Source organism: Aspergillus welwitschiae, assembly GCF_003344945.1.
Source record: "Aspergillus welwitschiae strain CBS 139.54b unplaced genomic scaffold BDQ94scaffold_1, whole genome shotgun sequence".
Taxonomy (NCBI): Eukaryota; Fungi; Ascomycota; class Eurotiomycetes; order Eurotiales; family Aspergillaceae; genus Aspergillus; species Aspergillus welwitschiae.
Genome location: NW_020798695.1, coordinates 1,618,563 through 1,644,960, shown reverse-complemented (window position 1 = coordinate 1,644,960; position 26,398 = coordinate 1,618,563). Strand labels below are relative to the sequence as shown.

The following is a 26,398-nucleotide window of genomic DNA, read 5'->3' as shown; positions in this document are numbered from 1 at the left end:
CATCGCGCACTGACCAGCAGTTACTCTCCAGCCTGTCCGTGGGAGAGTCTGGAACCTGGGGATCCCTAAACAATCTGCCACCCTCGAGTCGATCATTGCCGCTGCCGATTGCCGTCTCTCCCGCATTTTGATCCTTTCACTCTGTTGAACGACTCTGTCTATCGACTACTTAATACAGGCTTACTCACTTACATTCATCTTCCGATAGCCTTTACGCGTACTCATAATACACACGAGCACAATTGTATGCAGCAAAGGCTCTCTCTGCGGATTATACTCCCGGATCCTCCGGATTCGACAGGGAAGCAGGCCGCATGTCCGATGGGCGCATCTGGACCCAATGCTTATTCAAGCCTATTCTCATGCCATGCTCGAGCTAGGGAACTTGCAAATGGCCAGCAATAGCACAGCCATTAAGATTCAGTTGTCAGGCAGACCAGCATATTCTACCGCATGAACCGGAACGAGCGTCATTGGGCATTAGTCCAAGCTTAAGCTCCAAAACATCAATCAATAATCGAAATTTAGAATGCTCACGGGACCTGATACAGCCGCCGATGAAGACGCGGGTGCCATGGTAGCAGAAGTCCGGGGCCGAAATGCCCCTAATTTCAGGCAGGAAAAAGCCACCCGGGAGTCCCAGAAGGGAAAGATGGGGACACCTCACCTCGTCACGGTCCATCTCCCCGGGATAGGGATGAGACCCTCCCATCCAGCGAAGAAAAATATGATGGTCACACGGCAATCCCACGGATCCGCTTCTGGTGGCCGATCAGATTGCTTGCTCTACATCTGGTTTAGGCCCATTAACCACATCGTGGGAAGCAGGGACCATGTATCTATCTGTACCTGGAATGGTGGTTAATATTTTCCTCATCCAAACCTCCTGGAAAGTAAGGTATGGTTGTGGTTTCGATGGGCTTGGGTATGTGGCCCCTGGTTTAACATCTATGCGCTGACTCGTATACGCATGGTATTGTGGTTGGTTATGTCCGAGACTTCTATCAGATATTGATTTGTTTCAAGTGCATGAAACGACTTGCCTCGATCCGTATCGCTATACTTCTTAGTGATACCCATGGGGATGGGGATGTTAGCGACCGCGGAATTGGCACGAACTGCAAATTTCAAAAACCATCCTCACCACAACTAAACGATCCAGCAATTGGCCAATAGGATTGCGTGGACCTGTGATAAGCTTGCTGTCGCAAAGTAAGTACTTAGTAGTACTGCAGATACAGGAAAAAGGATCACACTCCACGTATAGACTGAGGTGAAATGCATAGTAACAACCTAGACAGAAAGTAGATACTATGCCACCGTCTCAACTGAAAAGGCCCTATCTCCAATGTAGGTGATGCATACATAACACCCCTACATGCTGTACCCGGATAGGTGCCTGATAATGTGCAGGACGAGGGCTCTGGAAGATTGGCATTGGATCCGGGATGATCTCCGAACGACGCGTGACCACTCTGTCGAATGTTCGACCGAATAAAATGTAGCTTCCAGAACCGCCCAGGCAGGCCCCGTGATCAGCAGGAGTGGCAGAGACAGACCAACTGTCACCCTGACGGTCATTCTTTTCCCATCCCCAGTTTTTTGGTTACTGGTAGAGGGGAGCTTCTTTCCGCCCGCCGCGCCCCCATTCGCCCCATCCCCGGATTGCCTAAAAGAGAAAGCCGAGCACTCCACGAATAGTGGCCCTTCCAGTGGAAAGCCATGACCGGCAGTTGTCCGTTGTTCGTGTCGGTCAGGCCGTAAATTTGCCTTGGATGATGCTGTTAGAGCGACGCTTCTGGGGGAATTTCTCATGATGGGCCTCAAGACATATCGTTACTTCATGATGATTTAACTTCGTCATCCGCGGGCGTGCATCCCCATTGGCCATGTCACTTTGCCCGCTTCTCTTTACTTATCGACATCCTTTCATTACCCAGTTACTGCTGGGGAGAAACTGGAAATACTCCTGGTTGAGATGTCATACTGATTGAAGAGAGCAGTAACTATTACTGTAGTGACCCTAGGGATATGCGTTAATCAAGGTCGTATACTATTATCGTCTGGTCGGGATAGCTGCCGTGCAGTATGATATACAGAAACATTCAGTGTCGGAAAGATGCCTGCAGGTCTTGCCACGATAGAGAGGACCGAATGACCACTTGGTGGAACCTGAATTGTATTCCCTTCTATCCCCATCCGTCCACGCATTCCCTGGGTCTGGACCGCATCCACCTCTCCCTCGCAGCTAATCTTTCTTGGGTGCTGGTTCCAATCTCTAGTTGCTCACATGAGCCCTCATGACCGTCTTGGGCCAACATCATTCCCCCTGAGGAAGCCACCCATGGGCTCATCGTGAAATGTATAAGAAGCTCACTCGATGCTCATTGAGAACTCTTCCATCAGCAATTGAGTCTTCTTCGTGCTCACCTCTGCTTTCTCAGTGACTCGCGTGCTACAAGAACTTAAAGACTTTCCCAACTCACCGTCTATCCTACACCTGAAACCTTCTCCATTCTAATTGTCTTTGAACTCTACCTTACTCTACACTTACTCCACAATGTCTGTTTCCTTCGACACCACTGACGTTGCCCCCGCCCCGGTCCCTGTTGTACAGGATGGCCCATGTCTCGGCTCCAAGTCCAGGATGCCCGAGTTCAGCCTGGCTGGAAAGGTTGTCTTGGTCTCTGGAGCTGCGCGTGGCCTTGGCTTGACCCAAGCTGAAGCCCTTCTGGAAGCGGGCGCCAAAGTCTACGCTCTTGATCGTCTGGATGAGCCCGTAAGTGACCTAGAAGCAGTCTACTATGTCCTCTTCTAACGCGCAATTCTTCTAGTCTCCCGAATTCGCCGTGATCCAGGAGCGTGCTCTGCAAGAACTGGGTACTGAGCTTCACTACCGTCGCATCGACGTGCGCGACACGGAGCTGCTGAACACCGTGATTGAAACTATTGCCAACACTGAAGGCCGAATGGATGGTCTGGTAGCGGCGGCCGGAATCCAGCAAGAGACCCCCGCGCTGGAGTACACAGCCAAGGATTCCAACACCATGTTTGAGGTGAATGTCACGGGAGTGTTCATGACCGCTCAGGCAGTCGCCAAGCAAATGATTCGCTTCGGGAATGGAGGCAGCATCGCCCTAATTGCGAGCATGAGTGGCACCATTGCCAATCGGGTATGTTCCCATCATGTCACCCGTTACCAGCCCTACCTGTCCTCCCCGCTTTGACTCTTCCTTCTCTTGGGGTTCTGTGCATAAACTGACTCATGGTGCTCTAGGGTCTCATCTGCCCCGCCTACAATGCCAGTAAGGCTGCCGTGATTCAACTCGGCCGTAACCTCGCCTCCGAATGGGGCCAATACAAAATCCGCGTCAACACCATCTCCCCTGGGTACATTGTCACCGCCATGGTTGAGAAGTTATTCGAACAATATCCTGAGCGTCGCGACGAGTGGCCCAAGCAGAACATGCTCGGCCGACTTTCCGCACCCAACGAGTACCGCGGTGCTGCAGTCTTCCTCCTCAGCGACGCCAGCAGCTTCATGACCGGTAGTGACCTCCGCATTGACGGTGGTCACGCCGCATGGTGATGACATGATCAGTCATCCTCTTTTCCTTTTCCTATCACTCTTCTATACTGCACTCTGATTACCGCATGGCGTTCATTGGAAGCGAGCACTTCACATCACAATTGGTTTATCATGACGTCTGGCTCTTCATCAGGAGGCCAATATCTCTTTCCCTTTAGCGTTTGGTGTCTGAACGGGATGATTGGGTTGATGAACAGTACCTAGAGCTGCTACCTACCACCTGTACCTGTACCTATTATACATACCTATCATCCCTACCTACCTAGTTAATCAATATTACTATTTCCTCCGATATATGAATCCATGATCCCCCAGTAATAAAACAACACCCTCCACCTCCATCAATTACACCACCCAATAACAGTCCCCATCAGCAAGCTAGACCAAAACACAACCCAAAACAAAGTTACAAATAGCACCACTTAGCGCGCAGATCCCACCACCCCGGAAAATCGCACATGACCCCACACAAAATTCACCTTGAGCTGAGCCTAGCAATCCATAGTCCAATGAAGCACGAAGAATAAATCACCCTGTCGCAAAAGTAGTAAGAGTAGTCGTAAGCTGAGCCTAATCATGGATTCCTTCCTAGTATCTGCCAAGACCCATCATACTGCCTATCCCCACCCATCGATCCGGGGTAATCACCCCCACCCCACTTTAGTGATCCCCGCATAACTGCATACGTTTTAGAACGGTTCTGAACCAGGGTTGAAGAGGTAGATGTGACGTTAGGTTGATGTATAGACTGATAACTATTTCTATATTTATTGGATTTGGGATTTGGTTTTGGGTTTAATTGGGTAGTTACTAAGTTCGCTCGCTCGCTCGCTACCTTGCTCTATTCTCTGGTGATTCATACGAACAGTACTTAGTACAACTTCGAATAGGAATTGTATGGATAGAGATGGCTGTGCTACACTCACACAACACGAACAGCAGATAACCTGCTATTGGCCTATTTAGTAGTCTAGTTCCACCTGCAAAGTGAAATAGATGAAACCAGACTTCGCCGAGAAAGCAAAAGAGATTGCCTATTTGGGTCTTATACAGGGGGATTATTAGCTGAGAGGACAGTCATCTTTTCTCTTTTCTAGTAACTAGATACCTACTATGGATGTAAGAAGGAAGAGAGCCTAAGACGGATCTATGTGCCGAGCGAACCCAAACAAGCCACTCAAGTTAATAAAGAAAGAGAAAATAAAAGCAAGACCAGGAAATAAGTCTGGTGATCCATCCGGCTCAGTCATTCGAAGGTAAATCGATACATATTGATGCCTAACATATCGCCTAAACGGCCTAGTCTTCGATCGAGATGCAAGGGGATCGATTTGTGAACATAATCTAGACCCTTATTCGATATTGCAGTATTAGTGTTTATGGGTCCCAGTTCACGTGGTGATTAGGCCTTGCAGTCCGTCTATATTTAATTCGTTGTTGGAGGGAATCACCTGTTTCTACTACTGTACTATTAGAAGATGTTCAGTTCGGTTGAGATTGGATCTTCTCAATGTGTGTGTGTATACTATAACCCCAACACACGGACATTTCCGGGTTCCTCTCCTTCATCACCATCTCATTGGTATATACTCCTTCCCCGGATGATGCGGTCTCGGTAGTCACTTGATATTTCCCCGGATCGTCAGCATGACTCCTATAGTAGTTAACTACTAGTAGTAGCTAAGTAAGTATTTAGTTCGCACCATCCACATAAGTCTAGTAATTGGTTCATTTGGCTCCAGTTTACTTGCTTACTTAGATACTAGATTCAACAGCCTGACCCAACATTCCTGAGTAATGGAATATCAACCAAAGAATCATTGACAACGCATCACCGCCGCTGTGTGCATGACATTGTCTGCGTGCAGTATGTTCCCCGTATCTCTCCGACATTGGTATCCAGTTATATGTTCCTATATGGAGCCCACACTTTGCAATCGCCGACAGCGTTGATGATGGGGTTTCTTGTGACCGGTTACAATCATTCGTGGTGTGGCGGATATTGGTAGAGGATTTCTGAAAGGAGAAGTGAAAGGAAGAGACATCGGGATCTCCAGTTTTGGAATGGTTCACGGTGATGGTGTGGGAAGTCGAATCGTCATCTGGGGGAGTAGGTTTCATGGTTGGGATGGGACCGGTACGGAGGACAATGGCCCTTGTTTTGAGGGTAAGAATTGGTAGCTGATTTAGCGTAATTTAAAGAGGCTGACAACAACAATCCTCGATGGTCTAACGGTCATGATTTCCGCTTGTCAATCCTTAACAGGAACAAGCGCGGGAGACCTGGGTTCGACTCCCAGTCGGGGAGATCTTTTTGGTTTTTGCTCCACCTGCTAGGTTTTTGGGTCAAGATCCCTTTTTTGCGACTGTTATAGGCTTTATTTAGTTTTTTTACTTCGTAATCTTAATTATATTGTTATCTGGACAGGATAGAGGTGAGGACGTGATAATATTGAAGATTATATTGAGCTCTTCCCCAGTGGCATGAATATATATTTCAGCAACCGAAGTCTCTCAAATTATAAACAGATTCCAGAATTGTCAGCTTGGAAGGAAAGCCCCGTACTTGCGGTCTTTTAGCGCACTACTGATAGAAAGCGAGATGTCATAGAATCTACTGATTCCATTAGTGCTGTACTAAAGTTTGCATGAAACGTCCTGCGGCGATGATGGATAACCAAGTAAAGGAAGTATAACACAAATGCCACTGCAGCAACATGATATGGAATTGAACCAACATGCATTAATTGGCTTCTTACTAATCATATATAATTTCATATTTACTACAGTGAGTACATAAGCGGCTATTTCAGGCAATTTTCCCATTTGTGTCTCTGTTATAGTCCATCCCGATGGGGCTTTTTGAGTAGACATATGGCGGACGTTCAAGGAAAGGTAGCAATATATTGAGACCAAGCGTTGAACATAAACACATAGGATATGATGGACATGAAGAACACTCAGCCTCGGCTTCTTGAGCAAAATTAATTGATCTAGGCTATTGAAGACCAATTCTGCCCTGGAAGAGCAAGGCCGAGTTCTCCTGTGATTCCACATGCCCACAGAATCGCACGAGCTCTGCTGTAATATAGCAACATAGCAGCAACATACAGTTCATAGATATAACCCTACGCATCAGTTTAGGCCCAAACACTCATCCACAACCCCCAAACAAGCCATCTACAACACCTCAGCACCGAACCAAATCATCCCATAGAATTACAATGCCATTCCATAACCATGCATACATACATCCGTCCACTCTTCCCTATCATACACTCATTTCTTTGCAACAAGCAGATCCCAACCCATTAACCAATATCACCTACCACCCCCCTCTCCCCCAACCTCCCCACAACACCACTCTTCAACCTCAGTAGCCGCTCAATCTCCTCCGCCGACAATCCCTGCCTATCCCTCATCGCCAGGACCTGCCGAATAGTCAACGCATCAAGGTACTCCCTGCCCTGGAACCCCGATCTCCCCATCGCCTCCAGCTCCTGCTCCGCCGCCTTGGTGAGGCGCTGCCGCGCCGAGAAAACCAGTAACGCCGGGTTAGATGCGGGCGGGAAGACGGTAGGCGCGGGTTGTTGGCGCGCAAAGGTGCTGGAGGGAGAGAAGGTCGGGTTCGGGGTCACGGGGCCGATGGTGCGAAGCTGTGCGGCGAAGTCGGGGTCGCGGCCGTCGAGGTCGATTGCTTTTGTTGTAGAAGGATTGTTAGTTTGAGTTTTGGATGTATGGGATGGGGGTGGATGTATGTACGTACCTGATGAGCGCTCGAGGGAGGGGGGTTCTTTGGAGTGGTAGGTTGGTCCGGCGGGGGGTGGTCGCGACGGTTGTCGCGGTGGTTGTGGTTGTTGTCGTGTGGGTTTGGATGCTGGTGGTGGTTGTGCTGGGGAGGAGGTCGGAGGAGAAACGGGTTGTTTTGGGTATTGGCGCCGCGAGACAGCCTGGGCAGCGGATCTCGCGGGCTTGGAGGATGAGGCGCCCATGGGATCTGGAGGATTTGAGATTGCGGATCTGGGGGTGGAGCTGGGGTTTAGCACTGATGTTCTGGAAGCATAATTGCGGTGGTGGTGATGATCGGTTTTACATGGAATCAATTGCCTTCTGCAGAGGATCGGGCGGACTAGCCTGTTTGGGATGATGGGCTAGCCGCGCGGGTGACGTCAGCCATTACGAATTATTTACTTGTTCTTTACTGATATTGTGGTTGCTGTTGTGAAGGGTATGCCCCTGACGGTCTGGGATGTATTTTTGAAGAGATATGCTATGATGAAAGTATCGTATAGTAGATGCTTGAGTCCTATTCATGTCTGGTTTTGCTACACTCATACAGTAAGGCTTGTCTGCACAAGCCTGGTTCCCTATAGGAACACTACTTCAAAATTGATCGCTCAGGCACGCAGTAGTCCAGTACTGCAGTTTACCTGAGTCCGGCAAGCCGTCTGCCCTGGACCTCACCCAGAGCGCGGCTGCCGCTGACGAATGCGACGGATCCGACCACTGCGACAGCAGGGAGGATCTGGAAAAGAGTCCAAGAAGTATAGTACAGGAAGAAGATGCCCTCGATGGAGAGAAGGGAGCCAAGGAACACGACGTGAGGAATAGGAGCCGACTTCAAGGCGGTAGGCAGGTGGTTGACGTTGACACCGAGGAAGAGCCACTGGAACAGTGTCAATGATGTATTGAAAACAATGGTATAGAGTAGAACTTACCACACCACCCAGAACGGGCAGAGTAGCAAGCACCATGGCGACAAAAGCCAAGGTGATCACAATGGGAGGGCTCTGAGGATCGCTCTTGAAGATGTGGTGGATCTCAGGAAGCTTTCCGTACCGCGAAACCTCGACGGTCGGGACGGGTTCATCAGCGTTACGGGTCACATCCAGCTGGAAGGCAGCAGCATTGTATGCGGTCGACTCGCCGAAGGATCCGATGAGGAATCGGGCCTCGAGAGGCTCGGAGGCGGAAAGGAATTGGATGGGAAGGTCTTTCTGGGTCTGAAGTATACATCAGCTGTGTCCTAGCTGGCTCTGCGCTGTAATTAGGGCCACCCACCAGGTCAAGCCTGGACTTGCCATTGTCCTTGACGTTGAAAGGGTATGAAATGTCCAATCCGGTCTCAGGATCCTGGAGGAGGAGGTACACTTGGTGTGCGTGCTTTCCGGTGCGTCCTTCTTGAGCTGTCAAGGTAACTTTCAAGGTATCGGCGACTCCAAGGGCGACGGGCTTGGTGAGAGCTTTGTTATCGGGGATACTGTCAATTGAGAGATACCATCAGTCCAAAAGTTCCAGAAGAGAAAGATAACGACGTAGAAAACAAGAAACGTACACCTCCTTCACGCCCGCGCCGACACCTGCGCCTTTGGTGTTTACTGACACGGTGGCATCAGTAAATCCCCATGCGGAGGCAGCCGCGGTCGGGATGGCAGCAGAAGCCAGCAAGGAAAGCTGGAGAACGGAGTGCCACAGCTGCATAATGAGCGAGAGACCAAAACCACAGCGACCAGGCAGTAGAATGAACAGAAAAGGAGGAAGCGACAAGGCCAAACACCGGGGATATAGCGAGAGGAATGGGAAGCTTGAGCGTCGACACGAACAGGCCGAAGCGGAAGATGCGCTAAGATAAGCGCCCGCGGCTTTGGGGCAAGCGGCGGTCCAGTGACCGCCCGCCCGCCCGTGCAAGCCCTAATTTCCCGGCATCTCGATGGAGTTCGGGCTGCCAAACATTTCTTCTTCGCTCCCTCGTCCGGACTATCGGGTTTGCCTGCCACTGTTGCGATCCCGGAGATCCTCGAACGGCTCAATAGTCGCTCCTTTGCATTTGCGCCATGTCTTATATGCTTCTTCTCTAGCCCCGGGAGCCCCCCTGCGCCTGCAGTTTGCCTTGACGTTCCGACTCCTCGCCTCCGCTTCACCGACGGGTCACCCTGGTCTCCGATCACGACGAGTTGGATCTGGGCGGTTGTGGTTACAATTACAACGAGTATAGCTGGATATTGGTACGTGGAGAAGACAGTTGGACTGCTTCGTGCCCCGTTGGTGGTTCATGCCAGGTGTTTTGGGTTTCCAGGAGGTGCCGCTCCTGCTTGCCTCCGTTTTCCGAATCGTCCATCGGCCCTCATTCCATTCACTGACTCTCGCCTCGCCTCACAGGCCCGAAAAGCCCCAAATCCCCGTCGCATTACCCTTCCGATCGAACCCCTTCATTTCAGCCGGAATAGACACTGTAGTTCGCCCGCCAATCTGTCCGTTGCCTCCGAAGTATTAGTGGTTGTATAATCAAGGATTCGGCCGGGACAAGCCGTATATCGGGGTTGCTGAAGGGACGGAAGTGACTGAGAAACGGTGAACAAGTAAGCCGAACAAAGACCAGAATCCCGTTTTGGGACTTGGGGATTCACTTGGATCAGGCTATTCACTGTGATGGAAGCTAACAACACTGAAGTGGTTGGTAGGGCTTCTGTTGCGAGGGAACTTGGGTCCCCCGCTGCCCTCTCCCTCGACTTGACTCCCGTAAGTCTTCTGCATCTTTCTGCCTCGCGTCTCTTTCTTCGATTTCTAAACAGATTTCCAGCGAGAAACACGTCGCAGTTCATCTCGTGCCTCACGTAGGACAACGCGTGAACCAGAAGCTCACCCTTCAAACCTCTCCCACTCCTCTTACTCTTTGCCCCCAACACCTGTCACAACGTCTTTCGAAGAACAGCTCCCCTCTGCCAAACGTCGCAAGACGCAGCGTTCTGCTACTGTAGACGAAAAGACAGATTCAACTCAAGATTCTGCCCAGACCCCAAACCAGAAAGGCTCTGGTGGTCCCTCGCAGATATCCAACAGCGTCTCTAGGAAAAGAGAACGCGGCAGGAAATCGGCCTTAGCCAACGGTGAGACCGCGCAACCTGCAACTCCTGCTCCCAATCCCAAGCAACAGTCCCAGTCGACGTTGCATAACTTTCTGTCAAGAAAACCCCAAGACCGACGCAAGTCTTTGGCTACTCAAAACCCGTCACCAAACCCCACTATGTCTACTTCTAACGTTTCAAACTCACCTGTTATGAACCGTTCCGCTTCCAACGGCCGCAAGACGCGCAAGTCTATGCCAGCCAAGCTGAACGGCGTTGAGAACAGCGAGAAGACTTCTTCAGTGGACTCTACCACTTCTGTTACTTCTACACCCCAGCAGAACGCTCAGGGCGGCAAAGCCAACAAAACTCCCGCTAGTTCTGCTGCGTCTGCCAACACTGCTAAAGCTGCCCAAACCCAGGAGGCTAGCACCAAGCTTGCAACACCTGCTACGCAGCCTCGCTCGACTCCTCGTACCACGACTGCCAGATCTCGTCGTGCGGAACGCAAGTCTAGAGCAATGGCTGTCACTGAGGATTCCAAATCAGCGCAGTCGACTCCCGTCTCTGCGGTGAATGCAAACAGTCACAAGCCTGTCAATTCACAGGTTGCTGCTCGAACAAGTTCTCGACCCCAGCGTTCTACTCGAAAGACTGCAGCCACCTCAGCCAGCCAGGCCGTGGATGACGGGTCTCTTGAAACACCGTCAGCCCCAAAGACACCTTTCAGCCGCGAGGTTGCTGACAGCATCGAAAGCACTCCTGCCTTTGACAGCAAAGCTGGATACGAGACCATGTCTGGATATGACTTGGATACTCCTGGATATGAACGCAGTACTCCGTACGGCGAAAGCTTTCCCTTTGAATACCCTGCTGATATGTATGGAAACAAATTTGGTCTCGATGGCTCCAATGATGGCCCAGGCTCCCCAACTGCCAGCTTCTCAACCACTACTTCAGCTGCGCGCACATCTGGAAGAACCAGAAAGCCTACCATCAAAGCTATGGAATCGTTGGAATCTGAGCGGCGCTTCCGCAGAAACCGTGCACCGTCATCAATGCCAGAGTCTGCTCTCAAAGAAGTAAAGGGCAAGGCAGCAGTGAAAAAGACGCGTGCAAACAAAAAGGCCAGTGCGAAAACAACTGGTACCGCACAGGCATTTAAGGCAGCCGTCGATGGAAAATGGGCAGCTGTTGCAAACCGACTTCTTGACCTGGCCGCGGCAGCTGTTGCTCCAGAATTTGAGCCGTCATCGGAAGCCGAGGGCTGGCTCGAAGAGCTGCGCAAGGAGTACGTGAAGAAGTCTGAGGAGAAGAAGACCGAAACTCCAACGGTGCAGTCCGAGGCGGAGCCCGTGACCGAGGCCGCATCCGAAGCGCAGCCCCAGGCAGAGATCGGCGTTGAGGGATCCAGTAAGCCTTTCTCTACGTCCGAGACGCACCGGTGGACTGACGAGGACGGTTTCGTTTTCACAGGCAAGAAGAATAAATATGGTGAAGAGCTTGTGCTCGTTGGCGAAGGCTACTCTTGGTTCCGCCCTAACAACACCTACGGAGACAAGTTGCTTCCCCAACCTCCGATTCGCCTGAAGTCTCACGAACAATTTGAGAAGGATCGCATCTTTGGGTATCCCCCACGCATGGGAGAGCGTAACCTGCCCCAGGACAACAAGATGCCTTTCTTCTTCGAAAACGTGGACGAGGTCAAGGCAACCATCAAGGCTCGGGAGGAGGCCCGCAAGAGAGGTATCGCTGTTGACCGAATGATGCCGGCTGCCTATATCCAAACCTTGATCGCTCAGCACGATGAAAATGCCCCGAAAGACGGTTCAGGTGAAGCAAAAGAGACCAAGGAGACCAAGGAGCCGACTCGCAAACGGCGCCGCGGCGGCGAGGCCTCAGAAACCACTCAACCGACCAAGCGACGCCGGAGGGAGCCGGAACCAACTCCACCTTCTGAGCCGCCCAAGACGCTGCGCATCAAGCTGACCTTGAAGGGAGGAGCGGCGGGGGCTACCAGAAAACGATCCCATTCTGAGATGGAAGATCAGCCCGCTGAGACGAAGCCCACCGAGACGAAGAGTCAGCAGGAGCGATCTAGCCCTTCCAAAATCCTGAAGCTCGGCCTGCGTCGTAATTATACTCAAGAGATGATGAAACGCACGACGCCAGAAGATCTTGCAAAGGGGCCCCCCGAACCACCCAAAGACAAGCTCGAGGCTCTCAATTTGGCTCCCCTTCCCGGACCGCCGCCCCGAAACTACAACACAGCTCCTGGGGGACGTCCCCGTCGCCGTGCTGCGGCCGCCTTGATCGCCGAATTTCAGAATCACGCTGAGCAGAGAGCTCGTCGCGCCAACGCACGCAAACGGAACGTTCCATCGGACAAATCTGATGATCCCAATAGCCAGCCCAACGGTCAACCTAACGGCCATTCCAACGGCCAACCCAACTGAGATGCTTCTCGATGGTCAGTCTACACTCGTCTAGCTTTATACATCGCATGTGCGCGGTCTGCGTGGCATCGAAACTTGCTCATCAACCCGCAGACCCGTACCGACTGACCATTGAGTGTGATTTGATGCTTGATGAAGAAGAAGTGGCTGTTCAAATCTCTCATATCTCTCAATCTGTTTCGAATCTGCGTGGCATCGCCTTTCTTACATATCAACCCGCAGACCGTACAGACTGACCATGGAATGTGTTTTGATGCTTGATGAAGATACAGTGGCTCTTTTACATCTCTCTTTTCTTATCTTATATGTCACCGGATCTGCGTGGCAACTCATATTCATCTCAACCCGCAGATCCGGTTCGGACTGGTCATGGAGTATGCTTTGGTTCGCTTGTTCACGATACGATGGCTCCTTTATATCTCTCGAATCTCATCTTGGTATCGAATCTGCGTGGCATCTCACTACCATATCAACCCGCAGGTTCGTTACCGACTGATATTGAGGATGCTTTTTCTGATGCTCGACGATACACATCTCACATTCGCATCATGTACTCGGCTTCTAGAGGCACTCTACTCATTTCCATCTCAACCCAGAGCCGATTACAAACTGATCGTTGAGTATCTGAGCTCGCTCGATTACGGTTTACTGCACTTCATATATAGCTCGATGGATCAAGGCGTCACTGCTACCTCATGACACACGCATCTCTCATCTCTATCGCTTACTCGGCGCTCCGCGTGGCATCTCAAACTATACGCTATCAACCCGCGGAAGCGTCCGTACACTGAAGTCTAAGTGTGTCTGGATCGCTTCTTCATGGTTCATCTGCTTCACATACATCTCTCACTGCTCTCTCAAAGTAAACAGCACTCTGTGTGGAACTCACATTTACATCTACATCATCCCGGAGCTGCTGTTACTATCGAAGTGCAACCAAATCGGCATCTACAATCGTCTCACTCTTTATCGACTTTATCGACAATACAACAAAGCACCTCATCCTCAATATCACTCCCTCATGGTCAGCTTGATTTCATCTCTCTCTCTCTCAACATTACGGAGTTACGGAAGTTTTTCGAGCCATTCGTGCATAGCGCTTAATTCCACAGGCAGGCGAAGTTATTGGCGTTTCTTTTAGATTATGCTTTGCTTGCTTGCTCAATTTTTTGTTTTCTTATTTGGTCATTCGAAGAACTAGAATGGACCTGGACGGGCTGTATTATCTTGTTGTTTCTTCTCTTTTTCCCCTTCACTATTTTACTTTTTCTGTACTGTAGGATGACTTTTAATTCTCGAACTTCGAAATTGGGTGGATAGCCAAGGCAATAGCACAGCGGGTTAATTTAAATAATTTACAAATGAAATAAATACATACACATCGTGGCTATTATGCAGTGTTGTGGAAACAACTTGGCTATTGTCTAGAGAAGATAGAATATAGATGCCTCAGGCACAAACACAAATTCCCGAACCACCTGACTTTTCCGCGTCCATCCATCCATCTATCCCATCAATCATTTCATATCCAATCTATCTTCAATCCGAATAATCAATCACCTAACATCACTCATCCACTAAATCAACCCCAAATAACAAACCCCCCAACTGAACCAACCAACCAACCAATAAAAACATAAAAGAAGAAAAAATGCCCACCCAACCATCATCCAACCCCAAACCAAGAGTGAACATGGATCCCCATCACCGCCAACCACAACAGACGTCCATCCCACCGCGTGGACGTCCAGCAGGAGCAAGAGCAGGAGCAATTAAAGATATTCGTCAAACGAAAGAATACAAAGTCGCCGCGAGACGGTACGTCACCCCTCCTTCTCCTCCTTCTTTCCCTACTTTACTGCTATCATCTCTTTATATCCTTCTATGTTGGAATTCATCATTAACGTGGGTATGGTTATATAGATGGATATCAGTAATGGTGGGATTGCCGATACTGATGTATACGTCGTGGAGTTTGTATGAGAGGAGTATGTTATCCCCTTTTCCACATTTCTTTGGCTTTTCTTGTTTTGTTCTAGGGAGGGGGAGTGTATGCTAACGGGGGTTGGGGTTTGTTGTTGTAGCGTATGGGGATAAGAGGCCGAAGAGGTTGGTGGAGAGGTCGTCTTCTGCTTCGGCTACTCCTTCGACTTTGACTTCGGGTTCTGGGAAGGTGGAGGGGGAGGGGGAGAAGTAAGTAGTAGGGGTGAGTAGTGGGATGGGTTGAGTGTATTGGATATTGTATTTATATGAGGTATGGAGACTGCGGTTGTTATTGCATTGGTGGGGTTTGTATAATATTGTTTGTTTTTGATATTGTCATGGGGGTATAATGCTATGCGTTGAGTGTGGATAGTTAATATGGGTGATACTCAGTTGTGGAATGAGGGATAGAGGGGAATTGGGTTTGATTGTAGTAGGTTTAATTGTATGGTTGAGGGTACTAGTCATCATCAAAATTCTCGATATATGCATACACGAAGTAATTGATGGGTAATCTCATATGTGACATTCCAACTGCGTGAGATTCATGCACTAAGCGAAACACTCCCCCCAATCACCGCCAGATCTGGCAAAGCTCAAACCCTTCACGAAGCTATCCCGCGTACATCTCCCCAAAGCATCAACCGGACAGCCATGCAGCGGAACAACGCGATCATTAACCAAGACACGGACCAAAGGCTCCTGCTCAGACTGGCATTGCATCATCTCGACGTACATGCGCGACGCGAAAGGAACCGTCCAGGCAGATGAGAACCCATCGGTCTGGGTGATATTCTCCGCGGTCGTGGAAGACAGCGGCTTGGTGCCGTTGTACAGACCCAAAGCAAAGAGGATAGATATGATGCCGTTATCATGCGAAAAGTCCGCATAGAGAGTGGAGTTGAGCGGGAAAGTAGCCGGGTTGGAGTCCAATGTGTGGTTGGAGCTGGTGTCATCGTGGACAGGCGAGTGGGTGAGACGGGCGATGAGCTCGTTAGCGTAGCCGACGCCCTGGGTCGGGCCGAGCGGGTTACCTGCGCCATGGCCGTAGTATTTGTTCAGCGACTGGAGGTAGTCGTAGTTGATCCATTCTTCATGGGTGAACAGGTCACAGAAGGGGGACAGCTTGGTGTCGACGGTGCTGGTGGAGATGGTGTCGAAGGAGCACATGTCCATGAGGTAGGTCACTTCTGTGTCCGTGAGAGTCACGCCAGACAGGTCGTTCTCCAGACGTTGACGAATGGAGGGGACGAACGTGGCGGTGAAATTGGCTTCGATGTCATCGGCCAATTCGCTATCTTCGAAAACGGTGCAGGTGCCCGGATCGAGAGTGTTGTTGGATGTGCTGGCCTCTGAAATGACCACGTCGATCTTGGGCGACGATTGGCCGGGGTGGGCACGAGGATCCTTCAGCTTAGTGCTCTGGAAGCCCTCGATGAATTTATTGCCAGAGGCAATCACGCGGCTGGAGCCTGAGGATCGGATGAACGGGACAATGTTTCTTGTGAGCGATTCGTATCGCTGGTAGAATTTGACGCCGGAGTTGACCAGCTCCTGCTCTCCGAAGGGAGTCAGGTCATCCGCGCCCAGACTGTAGTTGTATGTCTTCAGAAAGGCATATTTCCCCTCGAAGGTTGTCGCGTTCTGCTGGATCTCCTCGATGAGAGCGGAGTATTTCTTGCCCTTGGAGTCGGTCGGATACCGCGCTCCATGGCGGGAGAGAACCTGGGCGAAAGTGACATGGCATCCGGCGGGAACATCAGGGGAGATGGCCGATTTGTTTGCCAGAGAGAAGAACGGCGCGTATTGGCCCCAAAGATGCGAAGTCTCCGAGAAGCATTGATACCCCTGATCGACCGTATCGCAAGTGGATTGATTTCTCGAGGCGGGGACTGCCAGTCCGGAGGTGACTCTGTGCTCAGATTGTCAGCGATCAGATCAATAGTCCCACACAGTCCAAGCTTCAGGGGGTCTTCGGAAAGGGAGGGTCCATATCAGGCTCCGATAGGGATGATTAGCATACCCGGACAGGAGGTACAAAGGAAGTAGAACGGCAGAGACACCCATGATACCTATGAGGAGAAATTTCTTGCACAGCAGCAATTGATGGCGATGGCCATTGCACCGGACCAGCCGGTCCTCATATAACCCCTTCATCCCCGCTCGGCATGGTGTGTGATACTCTACCAGTTCAGGTTAGAAGTTCACAATGGTGGCCCACGTGCAGCAGTGGGATGAGGATCTTCAACGGACGAGGCCGAATGGGACGGGAAGTCGACGCGGGCCGGATATATCTAGTGTGAGAAGTGGAGGAGCTTTCTCGAGAGAAGCCCAGCAGATGGTGTTGGTTGCATCTTCATTATATTGCATTCGAGCTGATCACTGATCCAACACATGCCGTGGGATGCCCTGATTGGCTGAACCGGGCACGTGGACGGGTGGACGTTCCCCTTTGGGAAAAGGTGCCTGGATGCCCTAGGCTGCCATCGATTCTCTTACCAAAGATCTACAGAACGCTTTCCATGGCTGAAGATTCTCGAGTGCATGCGTCGTCAATTAATCCCTGAATATGCTATACAGTCTATAACGCTGCATCAAAAAGTCCGAAAGGACGTGGATAAATCCACAAAGAACAGAACGTTGAATGATGAACTTCGCCCTCGCTCATTAAAAGTCAGATAATGGCAGCGTCTATGGTCCAACGCGAGAACACAAAATCATTCAAAGCAATGCATTTGCTGACAATGCTGCATGCAGCAAGGAGTATCTTCAAAAGTCCACCGTGCAGGCCGTTTAACTCATGGTAAAGCGAAGCAGAGAAACCCAACGCCACCCAACGTCTGGATAAACAATGAATAAAAAATCAAGAGAGACATAATTGAGTAAATGTGTACGATAAATGTATAAGGTAGACAGGTTGCATGAGAATACCCGATCATGGAAAGACAAACAAGAGGAAAGGACAAAGCCACACCTTTCAAAATACCACCCGTCCATACACCTATTTCATATGCTGATCACACAAACTGTGTGCAGAGGGCTTTTCCCCATTGCTTAAGATGACTTAGCCTCCGGAGGATAAAGAAAACAAACCTAATAGGAACTTTTATGGCTCTCAGTCCCCGATGTGCAAGGGCACACAAAGGTCGATTACATGACAAGAAGGGAAAAATGAGAAATGACGATATCTCGAGAAAGCGTGTCCCGCTGGCATTAGTAGCCCTCCCTGCGAGCCGCTAGAAGTACCATAGAGGAATCTGATACCCGAGATTTCAAAGCCAGATTAGGCGCCCGATGTTCACGTTTGCTATTCATCTCATTTAGGAGTTTCGCGCCCATTGTCCAGGGAACTGAGGCAATGATCTTGCTTGCTGTTCGTCGGGCAGCATACTTCGCTCAACGTGGGCTGCCGGATACGAAGTCGGAGCGGTCGACCACGTCACGGGCGGCCTGGTTGACGAACCGGCCATCAGGTGAGATGGCGCTGGGGCCAGCTTTCCACTTCCAGAAGTGTTCTCGACCATTTTTCTGGCCTCGGAGGCATGCCATGTGGCCTCGCGCTCAGAGGCGGTGGACTCGAAGGGCGGTCGTAGGGTAAGTGGGGATGCTGGCCTGGCCGGAAGCTGACCTGTAGGCACTAAGCGGGAGACGTGTTCACGGAAGAAATCCCTCTCAGAGCGATAGAAATCTCGTTCCTGCATCAGAGATCGGATTTGATCGTCCCGCCTTTTCAATTCTTCAGTTTTCTTCTGGATCTCTTCCAGTTGCCCAGCAATCTTTTGCTCCAGCTGCATTTCGTTTCTCTTCCGATTCCGGAACCTCCTCGATGCATCGCTGTTCGCCTTCCGTTTCTCTGCCTGACTAGAAGACCCTGATTTCAGGTCTAGAATGCAAGGAATCATGCCAGGATAAGGAGGATTCTCTGGCGGGGCTCCCGCAGTAGCCGCATCTTCACCCGTAGATCTTGGTCCCGCCATTACTGAAGGCAAGCGAGTGGCGGGCTCACTGGATCCGTACGCGGTTGCATTGAGGAAAGAGGGTGTAGTTTGCTGCATTGGCGCAGCAGATACTGCTGGAGATGACCGCCCGAGCTGACTGTAAGCAGAGACGGGGGTTGTAGGGCTTGTTTCCTGAGAGCTGGGAGCAGGTGTGGGGTTGGCGCTTGTCCGACGGCTGTGGAAAGTTGGAGTCGAATGCATGGAGACTGGAGCCGGGGCAGGATGCGTGGATGTCGATACTGACTGCCCAGGGAATGGATCAACGGATAGGGGAGAGCCTGGAGCTGCTGAATAAGAGGCTAGACGAGATGGGTGAGCCAGAGGAGACTGTGAAACACCCAGTCTCTGGGCGTAGCCGCCTCCCGTTGGAACAAAACGCGCAGAAGGAGAAGCAGGGGCAATAGCCTGATGGTGTTTCATAGCGGGAGATGCAGAGAGACGTTTTGCTGGGTGAACAGAGGGAGAGGGAAGATGGACTGATGGGGAGGAGGGCAGTCGTGCATGGGATGGTGACGATGAAGTAGTCGGCACCTGGGACCCCAATCCTTCGCGACCGGGTTCTGCTGCAACGACTGCTGCTTTTGACGGTGGGTTTAAGATCGACTCAACGCCGATGGAACGAAGCTGAGTAGATTTCACAGAAGGTTCCACAGGAGCTGATGGTTGCCAGGAAAGAGGCCGGTGACGCACAGGGTCCGGTCCATCGGAAGATGCAGAGTCATCGTGTGAGCGAGGCCGCTTTCTACCAAACGTACCGTGATCCTCGGCCGGATGTGCATCGTCTGGGGAAGGGCCAGTCAAGGTGGACGACATATGCTCCGATTCTCTTTCGATAGATCGGTGGAGCGACCTAGGGCATTGCTGGGCCCCCTCTCTCTCCAGATGAGCTGGAGACTCGTGAAGAGCTGCCTGAGAGAGGGAGCCGGCGGGTTGGGCAAGATGGTAGCCTGGCAGCGAATGATATTGTTGCGAGGAATGAACCGGGTGGGAGTATGGAAGACTCGCCAACACACTGATCCCGAGGGTAGCCACGGTGAAAGGAAAATCACGGAACCACTTGAAGATAAAAAAAAAAAAAAAATAAAGGGAGAAAGAGGACCAGGTGGGAGAAACCCGGTTTGCTTCAAGGGAAGAAGTGAAACCTCGATAACATACACCCGTGGTGCTGCTTGTTCCCGACTTGGAGGATTTTGTTGGTTGCAGAAAAGACAGAGAAAGAAGTAAGTACTACACGATAGTGACCAGCAGTATACCGGATGTAGTAGTCGTAGGTAGTATGGCAAATTGGCAACCGTGCAGATCGCACTGACAAGAAGGATGGATATTTTCTTTAGATGGAGATGAAGGGCAGCAGATGATGAAAGAAATACAGATTATCTATGACGATGAATGAATAATACGGAATATGGGAGAGCAAAGAGGAAGAAAAGATGAAGAGGAAGATGGATAGGATGGAGGGTCAGAAGGGACAGGGAAGTGACAGTTGGAAGAAACGACAAGAAAGGAAGAAGTCTCAAGCCAGACTGTCCAGGAATGATGATGATTTATGATGAGGATTAGTTATTCTGATTATTTCCTCTAGGCATGATTAATTATTATTGCTCGCGGCCAGCTTTCCTATAGGAGCAGAGACGATCGTAAAGTAGGTCGAACGTTGTTGACAGCATCATTCGGCGGTGTGAAACAAAATCGACAGTGAAAATAAAATAAAATAAAGATGGATTAATCGGAAATCAGAATAATAAAAAAAAATTGAAAAATAAGAAAAGAAAAAAAGGAAAAAATAAATTCTAATCGATCAAAAAGCAAAGAGAGGAGAAGAAAAAAAAAAAAAAATAAAAAAATAAAATAGAAAAGAGAGCACTGATTGCTGGGATGAGAGGGCGGGGGCGCGAAAAACAAGAGTGGGTGGGACCCCATGAGTGAACCCAGAGACGTGGGAAGAGGAGACAACTAAGACAAGGACCCGAAGCCGACTTGCATTGGGCGGATCGCGCATGTCACAACAGTGAGAGTAAAAGAGAGAGGGAAAAAAAAAGGTGAAAAACCAAAAATGGAGGACTACTCAAGAACTCCAAATGAAAGGAACAAGAATCAAGAATCAAGAGAGCACAGCACGACCGGCATGCTTGGGGAAGAACGCAAGCAAGATGGCAAAGTGTAACTAAAGTAGGAAAAGAGTTTCGAGGTCACCCCAGTGGCAGGTATCCATACCGACATGGGTGTTGCTTTCTTACATACATACGACATACAGCTTACATACATACCAAGTACCTCGCCATAACCTCCTTCCGGTCAGAGGTACTTACATTCGACATACATCTCAGTCATACTTACGTGGAGACTCAGTTTCCCTTCCCTTCCTCCCCCCCCGGACAGCCTGGCTTAACCCATGCCTGCTTGGCAGAAAAGGCCTACCTGTAGCCCATTCTCATGAATATATAGTTATTGTTATTATTATTATATTATATTTTATTGTTTGTATTATTATTGATCTATCGCGCCCACATCGAGACACCTAATCTACTTACTACCGACCTAGTACCCAAAAATACGTACTTGATAAGTTCGACCTCGGACCTGACTCGTACTTGGCAGGGTGATACGGACATACATGCAGATGCATACTTAGATTAGGTAGACCTGAATGATGGTACCCGGTGGCCAAAAGTACCAAGTTAAGTAAGAAAAGAGACAGAGAAAGAGAGGTAGAGGGGCTAGTGGAGGCAAGTCAACGCCATGAATGAGCTCGGGGGTGACGGAATCTCACTGCACTGGGGCTGGGCTGGGAAACTGTTCCCAATATAGTTGTTGGGTAGGAGTTAACTAGTCACGAAGAGGAAAGGGTCTCTATTCAGTAAATAGTAGTGGATCATCATCTTCATCCATCATCTTGTCCAGAATAACCGCTGACGAACGTGGGTACGATTAAATTGGGAAAATAATCTCTCGCAAAGTATAACTTAGCTTACTGCACTATCAAAAAATTGGGGGGTGCTATAGGGAAGGGACTCCATACCTAGTAGACTACTTGTAGACAAACCATTCACACACTCACCCACATCCCAAGTGAGTTGGCCATCTTGGAACTTTCCTTTACCTGCCGAAGCAGGAAAACTACGAGCGCCCTCGGGATTGAGCTATTAGTTTTCTGGGCAGTGGATAGGGATCCCACGGGATCCTTTCACAGCCCCAGCTGGCCGAGCGAAGCGTGCATTAATTACTAGGCAGGCAGGCAGGCAGACAGACAGACAGAGAGACAGACAGACAGACAAAATCCCAGGTATGTCAGTAAAACTACTAACTACCTGGCCAACAAATGTAATCCGCTAACAACGAGCTAGTGAGGTCACTAGAGGCAACTAACACCGGCCTTGGGGCTGGGGAAAAGGTGCAGGTGAACCGGAGCGCTTAACTGGGCGCGCCAGCACTATGGATCAGTGGAGGCCCTGGAATACCTGCTTGGTACTTTACCGATACTGACCGATTCAGCCGGATATCAAGCCGTGTCGGGTTCCTTACGGTACCCGTGAGGTATACTCAAGGTATCTTTTCCCGTTACTTACACCATACTAAAATCATACACACTTCCCGAGTGCACTTACCGCCTTGATGTGCCATTCCTCACTATCAGAGCATATTCAACCACCGACTCCATAGCTACTATCTGCTAGACAGTAGTAGCTTATACAGAGCCTCTAAGCGTAAAATCAGGCCATTCTAATAGCTATGACTAAGTCACCGGTCTTTTTCGGAAGGGTTTCGCCTTCAATCCTGCCTTATCACGATCTCAAACTAATACTGGTCAAGGTTCTGGCGCTTCGCAATTCGTCTCCACGGATTTCACTTGCCAGCCCACATCTCAATACTGTTAGACTTCAGATGTCGCTCGCGGCCCCCAACAGCCTCAACTATATCATGTTAGCTAAGTTAGATGATCATCGTTTACGAGATAGTTTGTTGCACGAGTGACATGGCTGGGTCGAGCAAATGGACTTGTACCAGTTAGGGAATACATCCACCCCCAAGGTGAAATGAAAGTGAGAACGGACGGAGTCTTGACCGAAAGTAGCGAGAAAGAAAAAGGAATATTTTCGAGGGAAGAAGAAAAGGGAAAATTGGTGAAAAACCGAAAAAAAACAAAACACCAGAACTAAAATCATGAAAAGGGAAAAGCAAGTAGCTAAACATCTGGCTAGCCTCAACTCTGAATGAAACCATGTCGTGGCTTTGTGTTGCCGGCTGTTTTAGACCCTCGTTCACCCTCCAGGCGACGCTTATCCGGACGGGTCTTCCTGCCCATCTACCTAAGACTAGATGCCTTAGCCCCAGAGTAGCTGCCGTGCCAATTCCTCCTAAGAAGCTAAAACAAGGCCCTCGTCTAGTTCGCATCGGCAGATGGGGCGGATGGCCTCGCTTCTCCCACTCAGGACGCCCAAATCACGATGTCTTGCATGCATGCGGGCAACATGCTTTTGCCTTCCTTCCCCCCCCCCAAAATGTGGATGACAGACGGGTGACCGTCGTCGTTCTCATGTCAGCTGCTGATCACCGTTGCTTCTCACCTTTCCAATTCTCAGATTGCCATCCTTCAGTACACACCTCGGCGGTTCTGTCTCCGTTTCCCCCTTACCTCGAGGTCGACATTTCCTTACTACTGGGAGACTTAATGGACTTGTTTGGTGACCTCCTTTGTCCCAATTCAACGGATTCCTTTCTGGTGGCTTAGCAGAGTCTCTAAAAACTGGGTCTGTGGGCTGTCAGGATCTCCATTCGTTGCACGCAGGCAACAAAGCAGACAGATCATCGGAAAGACTGGCTCGTCATCATCTTACTGCCATCTGAGTGGTCCACGAAGGATGCTTTGTGTTTTCATTCGGACTTTGGTGTCCAGCGAGGTCGGCCCAAAAGCCAAAGGGAAACAGTGGTGTTTCAGCTACGTCATCGGGCATCAATCGCTCCGTAAACACTTCAGAGGCAAAGTGCAATAGATAGGACTTACCATATATCCCGCAAGCTTCGTTGAGACATAAATGTATCTCACCTACCTTAGTCTATCGGCATCATACTCATAGAAAAAGTGTTAGCATTACGACTGCCTTGTTGGTCAGCTTCTCCTGGTCTCGAGGAGAGATCTCGGACTGTGTCTGATGTTAGAAGTCACCGGGTAGGAGACATCCACTTGCAGGCTGCAACACAGCCCAAACCTATGCAACGAGTGCAGGTAATATCCTCTGGATTCCAGCCGTGAAGCTCCAAATGCTAGGGTAACCCAGCATGAACTCTTGGGTGCTGCAGGCGGAAGCCGACTACTATTATAGAAGGGCGTCTGGGCTGGATTGGTGGAATATAACGGAGTCTCTGAAGCTTGCACTTTGGGGACCAGGCCACTAAGTTCAGAAAACATTGGTGGCCGAGCTAGTCCGGATTGCCGCGATCCGTGAATGTCAGGTGGTTCCCACTTGCTTCTCTTTCCATTTCGACCATTTCACGATCATCGTACTATCTGTGGCAGTATCTCCTATGCTTTGGGGCTTGAAGAATGCTGGTTGGGATGGATCTCCTGATCTCTGTGCTGCATGCATGAGATTGAGACACGATGCTTGTACTTTTGGAAATTGAGAAGTGGGACCGCAAGAGAAAATCAGGCAGAAGATAAGAAATTTAGAAAATAATGACCACTGGGATAAGGCAAAGGAGCAAAAAATAGAGTAAAGTAGCAAAAGAGAGTCCTGTAGATCTGTCAAGTACATATGTCGGTAAGGATCGGTGAGCTCCATGCTTCTGCAGAGAGTAGCGAATTACATGCAGTGAGCTTGGGAAAATTCGCTGCGATCTAGCCGATCCAAAGGCCGCCATTGGCCAGTAGCAGGAAAATTGGTGGCCCTTCCTTCATCCTTAGTGGGCGGGGCCCCCCTCTGTGCTACCTCAAAGGGACTGTTGCTTCGTCTAGCTGGCGCACCCAGCTGAATTGGGGATTCCCCCCTGCTACGGAGTATTAAATGCCTCCGCTAGTTACTGGAGTATTTCATTTCACAGGCTGGATGTGGATGGTTCGCTCTGAAACCCCACGGACAGGCGGTAACCTCGCTAGCCACGGCAAACAAGATTGACTCGATTGCATTCGTATCTCCCTCATAGTTATCGAACAAATCATAACTACTGCCCATCATTTGGTCATGGAAAAGACGGCGGAGGATGGTGTTGCCGCGGAGTAAGGGTGATGTCCACCGTGTCGGTATAGTGTAAATTTTTTTTGGTTATGCGGGCGGCACATCGGTTCTGGAAGCCTCTTCTAGCCAACTGCGGGTCACGCCAACTCGGTCTTCAGATGGTGAGCCAATTCGTGCGAAACTACGTGCGATTTAGTGGAAGGTTGGCGGTAGCACTAGCAGCTACCTGCTATCTAGCTCTTCTCTGTTACCTGATTAATATGTGCGGGAAGTGGAGTCGAGGTGTTCCGTCCTCATTTGATTCATCCATCGTGGCGGCTTGACGGGACCAGGCATGGGATGATGAGACTGATAGGTAACAGATGCCAGTCAGGCCAGCGGTCGGGATCGGAATCATTCTCCGCTTCTCATTCGTGTGTCTTTTCGTTCATTGTTTCCCCTGGAAATGAACTGCATAATGCTATCCATAAGGGATTCAATTGGTTGCTAAGTAGTAGTCACCTCTGCCACGGAAGTTGAATCCCGGCGACTGTTGATTGTCATTTTCCTTCTGTTTGTTGTTTTAATTCCTGCCCTAGGCTAGATCATCGCCCAACCCGGCACCGCTTTGTGCTACTAGAAGGCACTAGGCCGGGGAAGACCACGGGGACGCAGGCGGAAGTGGAAACGGGGACGAAGTGTGAGAGAAGCTGCATTAGTTCGTGCGTTAGCCCATGTTTTAGTCGGAGGAGAGGAGAGGGGGGCTTTTCCCAGAGGAGTGGTTCCTGGTTGCGTGCTATTGACGGTTATCAATTTAGACCATGCTCCAGGAAAGAATTTTGAGGCAAGGCGTCGGAAAAGGATGGATTGGGGGGAATAAGGTGGCTTCGGTGTGAATTCTCGAATGTTGGAATTCGAACCAAGGGGGAGAGAAGCTTGCGAACACGGCACCCTCGGCCATCTGACCTGCCTTCCTTCACAATCCTGCGAAGGAAGTGTATCTTACCCAAGGAGGAAGGTGAAGATGGATTATTATGTCGAGTACTTATCAATCACGACGCCATTCGATCCTAGCAATAATAACAAGCCCATTTCCGATCGCCACAGAACCTGCAGTGAATGGTATTGTCTCCTCCTACGTTGCTTTTTCCTCCAAAACTTTTCCTTTTCTTTTCCTTCATTTTATTTTTTCTCCTCACCAAGCCTTCTTTTCCACCCCCACCCTCCTTTGCCTCATTATTTCCTTCCTCCTGGACTGTCATTTTCTAAGTTGTGATTCACCTTTTTTTTTTTTTTTTTTTTTTTTTTTTTTTTTTTTTTTTTTTTTTTTTTTTTTTTTTTTTTTTTTTTTTTTTTTTTTTTTTTTTTTTTTTTT

At 49.8% G+C, this 26,398-nt stretch overlaps 10 protein-coding genes and 1 non-coding gene across 11 annotated transcripts; 7 read left to right on the top strand and 4 right to left on the bottom strand.

Moving 5' to 3' along the window:
- Positions 1-675: 675 nt before the first annotated feature.
- On the top strand, positions 676-1,383 carry BDQ94DRAFT_133329 (uncharacterized protein). Its single transcript, XM_026764252.1, has one exon. The coding sequence runs from the start codon at positions 698-700 to the stop codon at positions 863-865; it is 168 nt and encodes a 55-aa protein (XP_026632616.1). The 5' UTR covers positions 676-697; the 3' UTR covers positions 866-1,383.
- Positions 1,384-2,441: 1,058 nt separating this feature from the next.
- Positions 2,442-3,895, top strand: BDQ94DRAFT_6866 (putative short chain dehydrogenase). Its single transcript, XM_026776315.1, has 3 exons — positions 2,442-2,779; positions 2,835-3,173; positions 3,278-3,895. Exons 1-3 carry the CDS (start codon positions 2,561-2,563, stop codon positions 3,587-3,589), a joined length of 870 nt encoding a protein of 289 aa, XP_026632615.1. The 5' UTR covers positions 2,442-2,560; the 3' UTR covers positions 3,590-3,895.
- A 1,912-nt stretch (positions 3,896-5,807) lies between these two features.
- BDQ94DRAFT_t9 lies at positions 5,808-5,897 on the top strand. The gene has a single exon. It is a non-coding gene; the product is annotated as a tRNA-Asp (tRNA).
- Positions 5,898-6,629: 732 nt separating this feature from the next.
- On the bottom strand, positions 6,630-7,682 carry BDQ94DRAFT_133327 (uncharacterized protein). Its single transcript, XM_026764251.1, has 2 exons — positions 7,356-7,682; positions 6,630-7,286 (listed from the first exon to the last, which is right to left on the bottom strand). Exons 1-2 carry the CDS (start codon positions 7,579-7,581, stop codon positions 6,901-6,903), a joined length of 612 nt encoding a protein of 203 aa, XP_026632614.1. The 5' UTR covers positions 7,582-7,682; the 3' UTR covers positions 6,630-6,900.
- Positions 7,683-7,819: 137 nt separating this feature from the next.
- On the bottom strand, positions 7,820-9,168 carry BDQ94DRAFT_133326 (putative oligosaccharyltransferase subunit ribophorin II). Its single transcript, XM_026764250.1, has 4 exons — positions 8,925-9,168; positions 8,651-8,849; positions 8,308-8,592; positions 7,820-8,255 (listed from the first exon to the last, which is right to left on the bottom strand). The coding sequence occupies exons 1-4, from the start codon at positions 9,068-9,070 to the stop codon at positions 8,016-8,018; spliced, it is 870 nt and encodes a 289-aa protein (XP_026632613.1). The 5' UTR covers positions 9,071-9,168; the 3' UTR covers positions 7,820-8,015.
- Positions 9,169-10,018: 850 nt separating this feature from the next.
- On the top strand, positions 10,019-12,890 carry BDQ94DRAFT_165289 (putative GPI-anchored cell surface glycoprotein; the record flags this gene model as incomplete). Its single annotated transcript, XM_026770264.1, has 2 exons — positions 10,019-10,108; positions 10,170-12,890. 2 exons carry the CDS (start codon positions 10,019-10,021, stop codon positions 12,888-12,890), a joined length of 2,811 nt encoding a protein of 936 aa, XP_026632612.1.
- BDQ94DRAFT_133322 (uncharacterized protein) lies at positions 12,742-14,247 on the top strand. The gene has a single exon (XM_026764249.1). It carries the CDS (start codon positions 13,151-13,153, stop codon positions 13,508-13,510), a length of 360 nt encoding a protein of 119 aa, XP_026632611.1. The 5' UTR covers positions 12,742-13,150; the 3' UTR covers positions 13,511-14,247.
- A 168-nt stretch (positions 14,248-14,415) lies between these two features.
- Positions 14,416-15,335, top strand: BDQ94DRAFT_133321 (uncharacterized protein). Its single transcript, XM_026764248.1, has 3 exons — positions 14,416-14,708; positions 14,814-14,878; positions 14,975-15,335. Exons 1-3 carry the CDS (start codon positions 14,542-14,544, stop codon positions 15,085-15,087), a joined length of 345 nt encoding a protein of 114 aa, XP_026632610.1. The 5' UTR covers positions 14,416-14,541; the 3' UTR covers positions 15,088-15,335.
- BDQ94DRAFT_133318 (histidine phosphatase family protein) lies at positions 15,336-17,242 on the bottom strand. Its single transcript, XM_026764247.1, has 2 exons — positions 16,897-17,242; positions 15,336-16,785 (listed from the first exon to the last, which is right to left on the bottom strand). Exons 1-2 carry the CDS (start codon positions 17,028-17,030, stop codon positions 15,426-15,428), a joined length of 1,494 nt encoding a protein of 497 aa, XP_026632609.1. The 5' UTR covers positions 17,031-17,242; the 3' UTR covers positions 15,336-15,425.
- Positions 17,243-18,031: 789 nt separating this feature from the next.
- On the bottom strand, positions 18,032-19,908 carry BDQ94DRAFT_6790 (uncharacterized protein). Its single transcript, XM_026776309.1, has one exon. The coding sequence runs from the start codon at positions 19,682-19,684 to the stop codon at positions 18,194-18,196; it is 1,491 nt and encodes a 496-aa protein (XP_026632608.1). The 5' UTR covers positions 19,685-19,908; the 3' UTR covers positions 18,032-18,193.
- Positions 19,909-22,967: 3,059 nt separating this feature from the next.
- BDQ94DRAFT_6772 (uncharacterized protein) lies at positions 22,968-23,932 on the top strand. The gene has a single exon (XM_026776303.1). It carries the CDS (start codon positions 23,091-23,093, stop codon positions 23,598-23,600), a length of 510 nt encoding a protein of 169 aa, XP_026632607.1. The 5' UTR covers positions 22,968-23,090; the 3' UTR covers positions 23,601-23,932.
- Positions 23,933-26,398: the final 2,466 nt, after the last annotated feature.

Bases quoted from the DNA above. Each gene is read 5' to 3' on its own strand.
- BDQ94DRAFT_133329 (XM_026764252.1), top strand. From the start codon at position 698: ATGAGACCCTCCCATCCAGCGAAGAAAAATATGATGGTCACACGGCAA.
- BDQ94DRAFT_6866 (XM_026776315.1), top strand. From the start codon at position 2,561: ATGTCTGTTTCCTTCGACACCACTGACGTTGCCCCCGCCCCGGTCCCT. The intron at 2,780-2,834 runs GTAAGTGACCTA...CAATTCTTCTAG, and splicing joins TTGATCGTCTGGATGAGCCC to TCTCCCGAATTCGCCGTGAT. The intron at 3,174-3,277 runs GTATGTTCCCAT...ATGGTGCTCTAG, and splicing joins GTGGCACCATTGCCAATCGG to GGTCTCATCTGCCCCGCCTA.
- BDQ94DRAFT_133327 (XM_026764251.1), bottom strand. From the start codon at position 7,581: ATGGGCGCCTCATCCTCCAAGCCCGCGAGATCCGCTGCCCAGGCTGTC. The intron at 7,287-7,355 runs GTACGTACATAC...CTACAACAAAAG, and splicing joins CTCCCTCGAGCGCTCATCAG to CAATCGACCTCGACGGCCGC.
- BDQ94DRAFT_133326 (XM_026764250.1), bottom strand. From the start codon at position 9,070: ATGCAGCTGTGGCACTCCGTTCTCCAGCTTTCCTTGCTGGCTTCTGCT. The intron at 8,850-8,924 runs GTACGTTTCTTG...CTCAATTGACAG, and splicing joins GGCGCGGGCGTGAAGGAGGT to TATCCCCGATAACAAAGCTC. The intron at 8,256-8,307 runs GTAAGTTCTACT...ACACTGTTCCAG, and splicing joins TGCCCGTTCTGGGTGGTGTG to TGGCTCTTCCTCGGTGTCAA.
- BDQ94DRAFT_133322 (XM_026764249.1), top strand. From the start codon at position 13,151: ATGAAGATACAGTGGCTCTTTTACATCTCTCTTTTCTTATCTTATATG.
- BDQ94DRAFT_133321 (XM_026764248.1), top strand. From the start codon at position 14,542: ATGCCCACCCAACCATCATCCAACCCCAAACCAAGAGTGAACATGGAT. The intron at 14,709-14,813 runs GTACGTCACCCC...ATGGTTATATAG, and splicing joins TACAAAGTCGCCGCGAGACG to ATGGATATCAGTAATGGTGG. The intron at 14,879-14,974 runs GTATGTTATCCC...TTGTTGTTGTAG, and splicing joins GTGGAGTTTGTATGAGAGGA to CGTATGGGGATAAGAGGCCG.
- BDQ94DRAFT_133318 (XM_026764247.1), bottom strand. From the start codon at position 17,030: ATGAAGGGGTTATATGAGGACCGGCTGGTCCGGTGCAATGGCCATCGC. The intron at 16,786-16,896 runs GTATGCTAATCA...ATCTGAGCACAG, and splicing joins CCTTTGTACCTCCTGTCCGG to AGTCACCTCCGGACTGGCAG.
- BDQ94DRAFT_6790 (XM_026776309.1), bottom strand. From the start codon at position 19,684: ATGTCGTCCACCTTGACTGGCCCTTCCCCAGACGATGCACATCCGGCC.
- BDQ94DRAFT_6772 (XM_026776303.1), top strand. From the start codon at position 23,091: ATGTCGTGGCTTTGTGTTGCCGGCTGTTTTAGACCCTCGTTCACCCTC.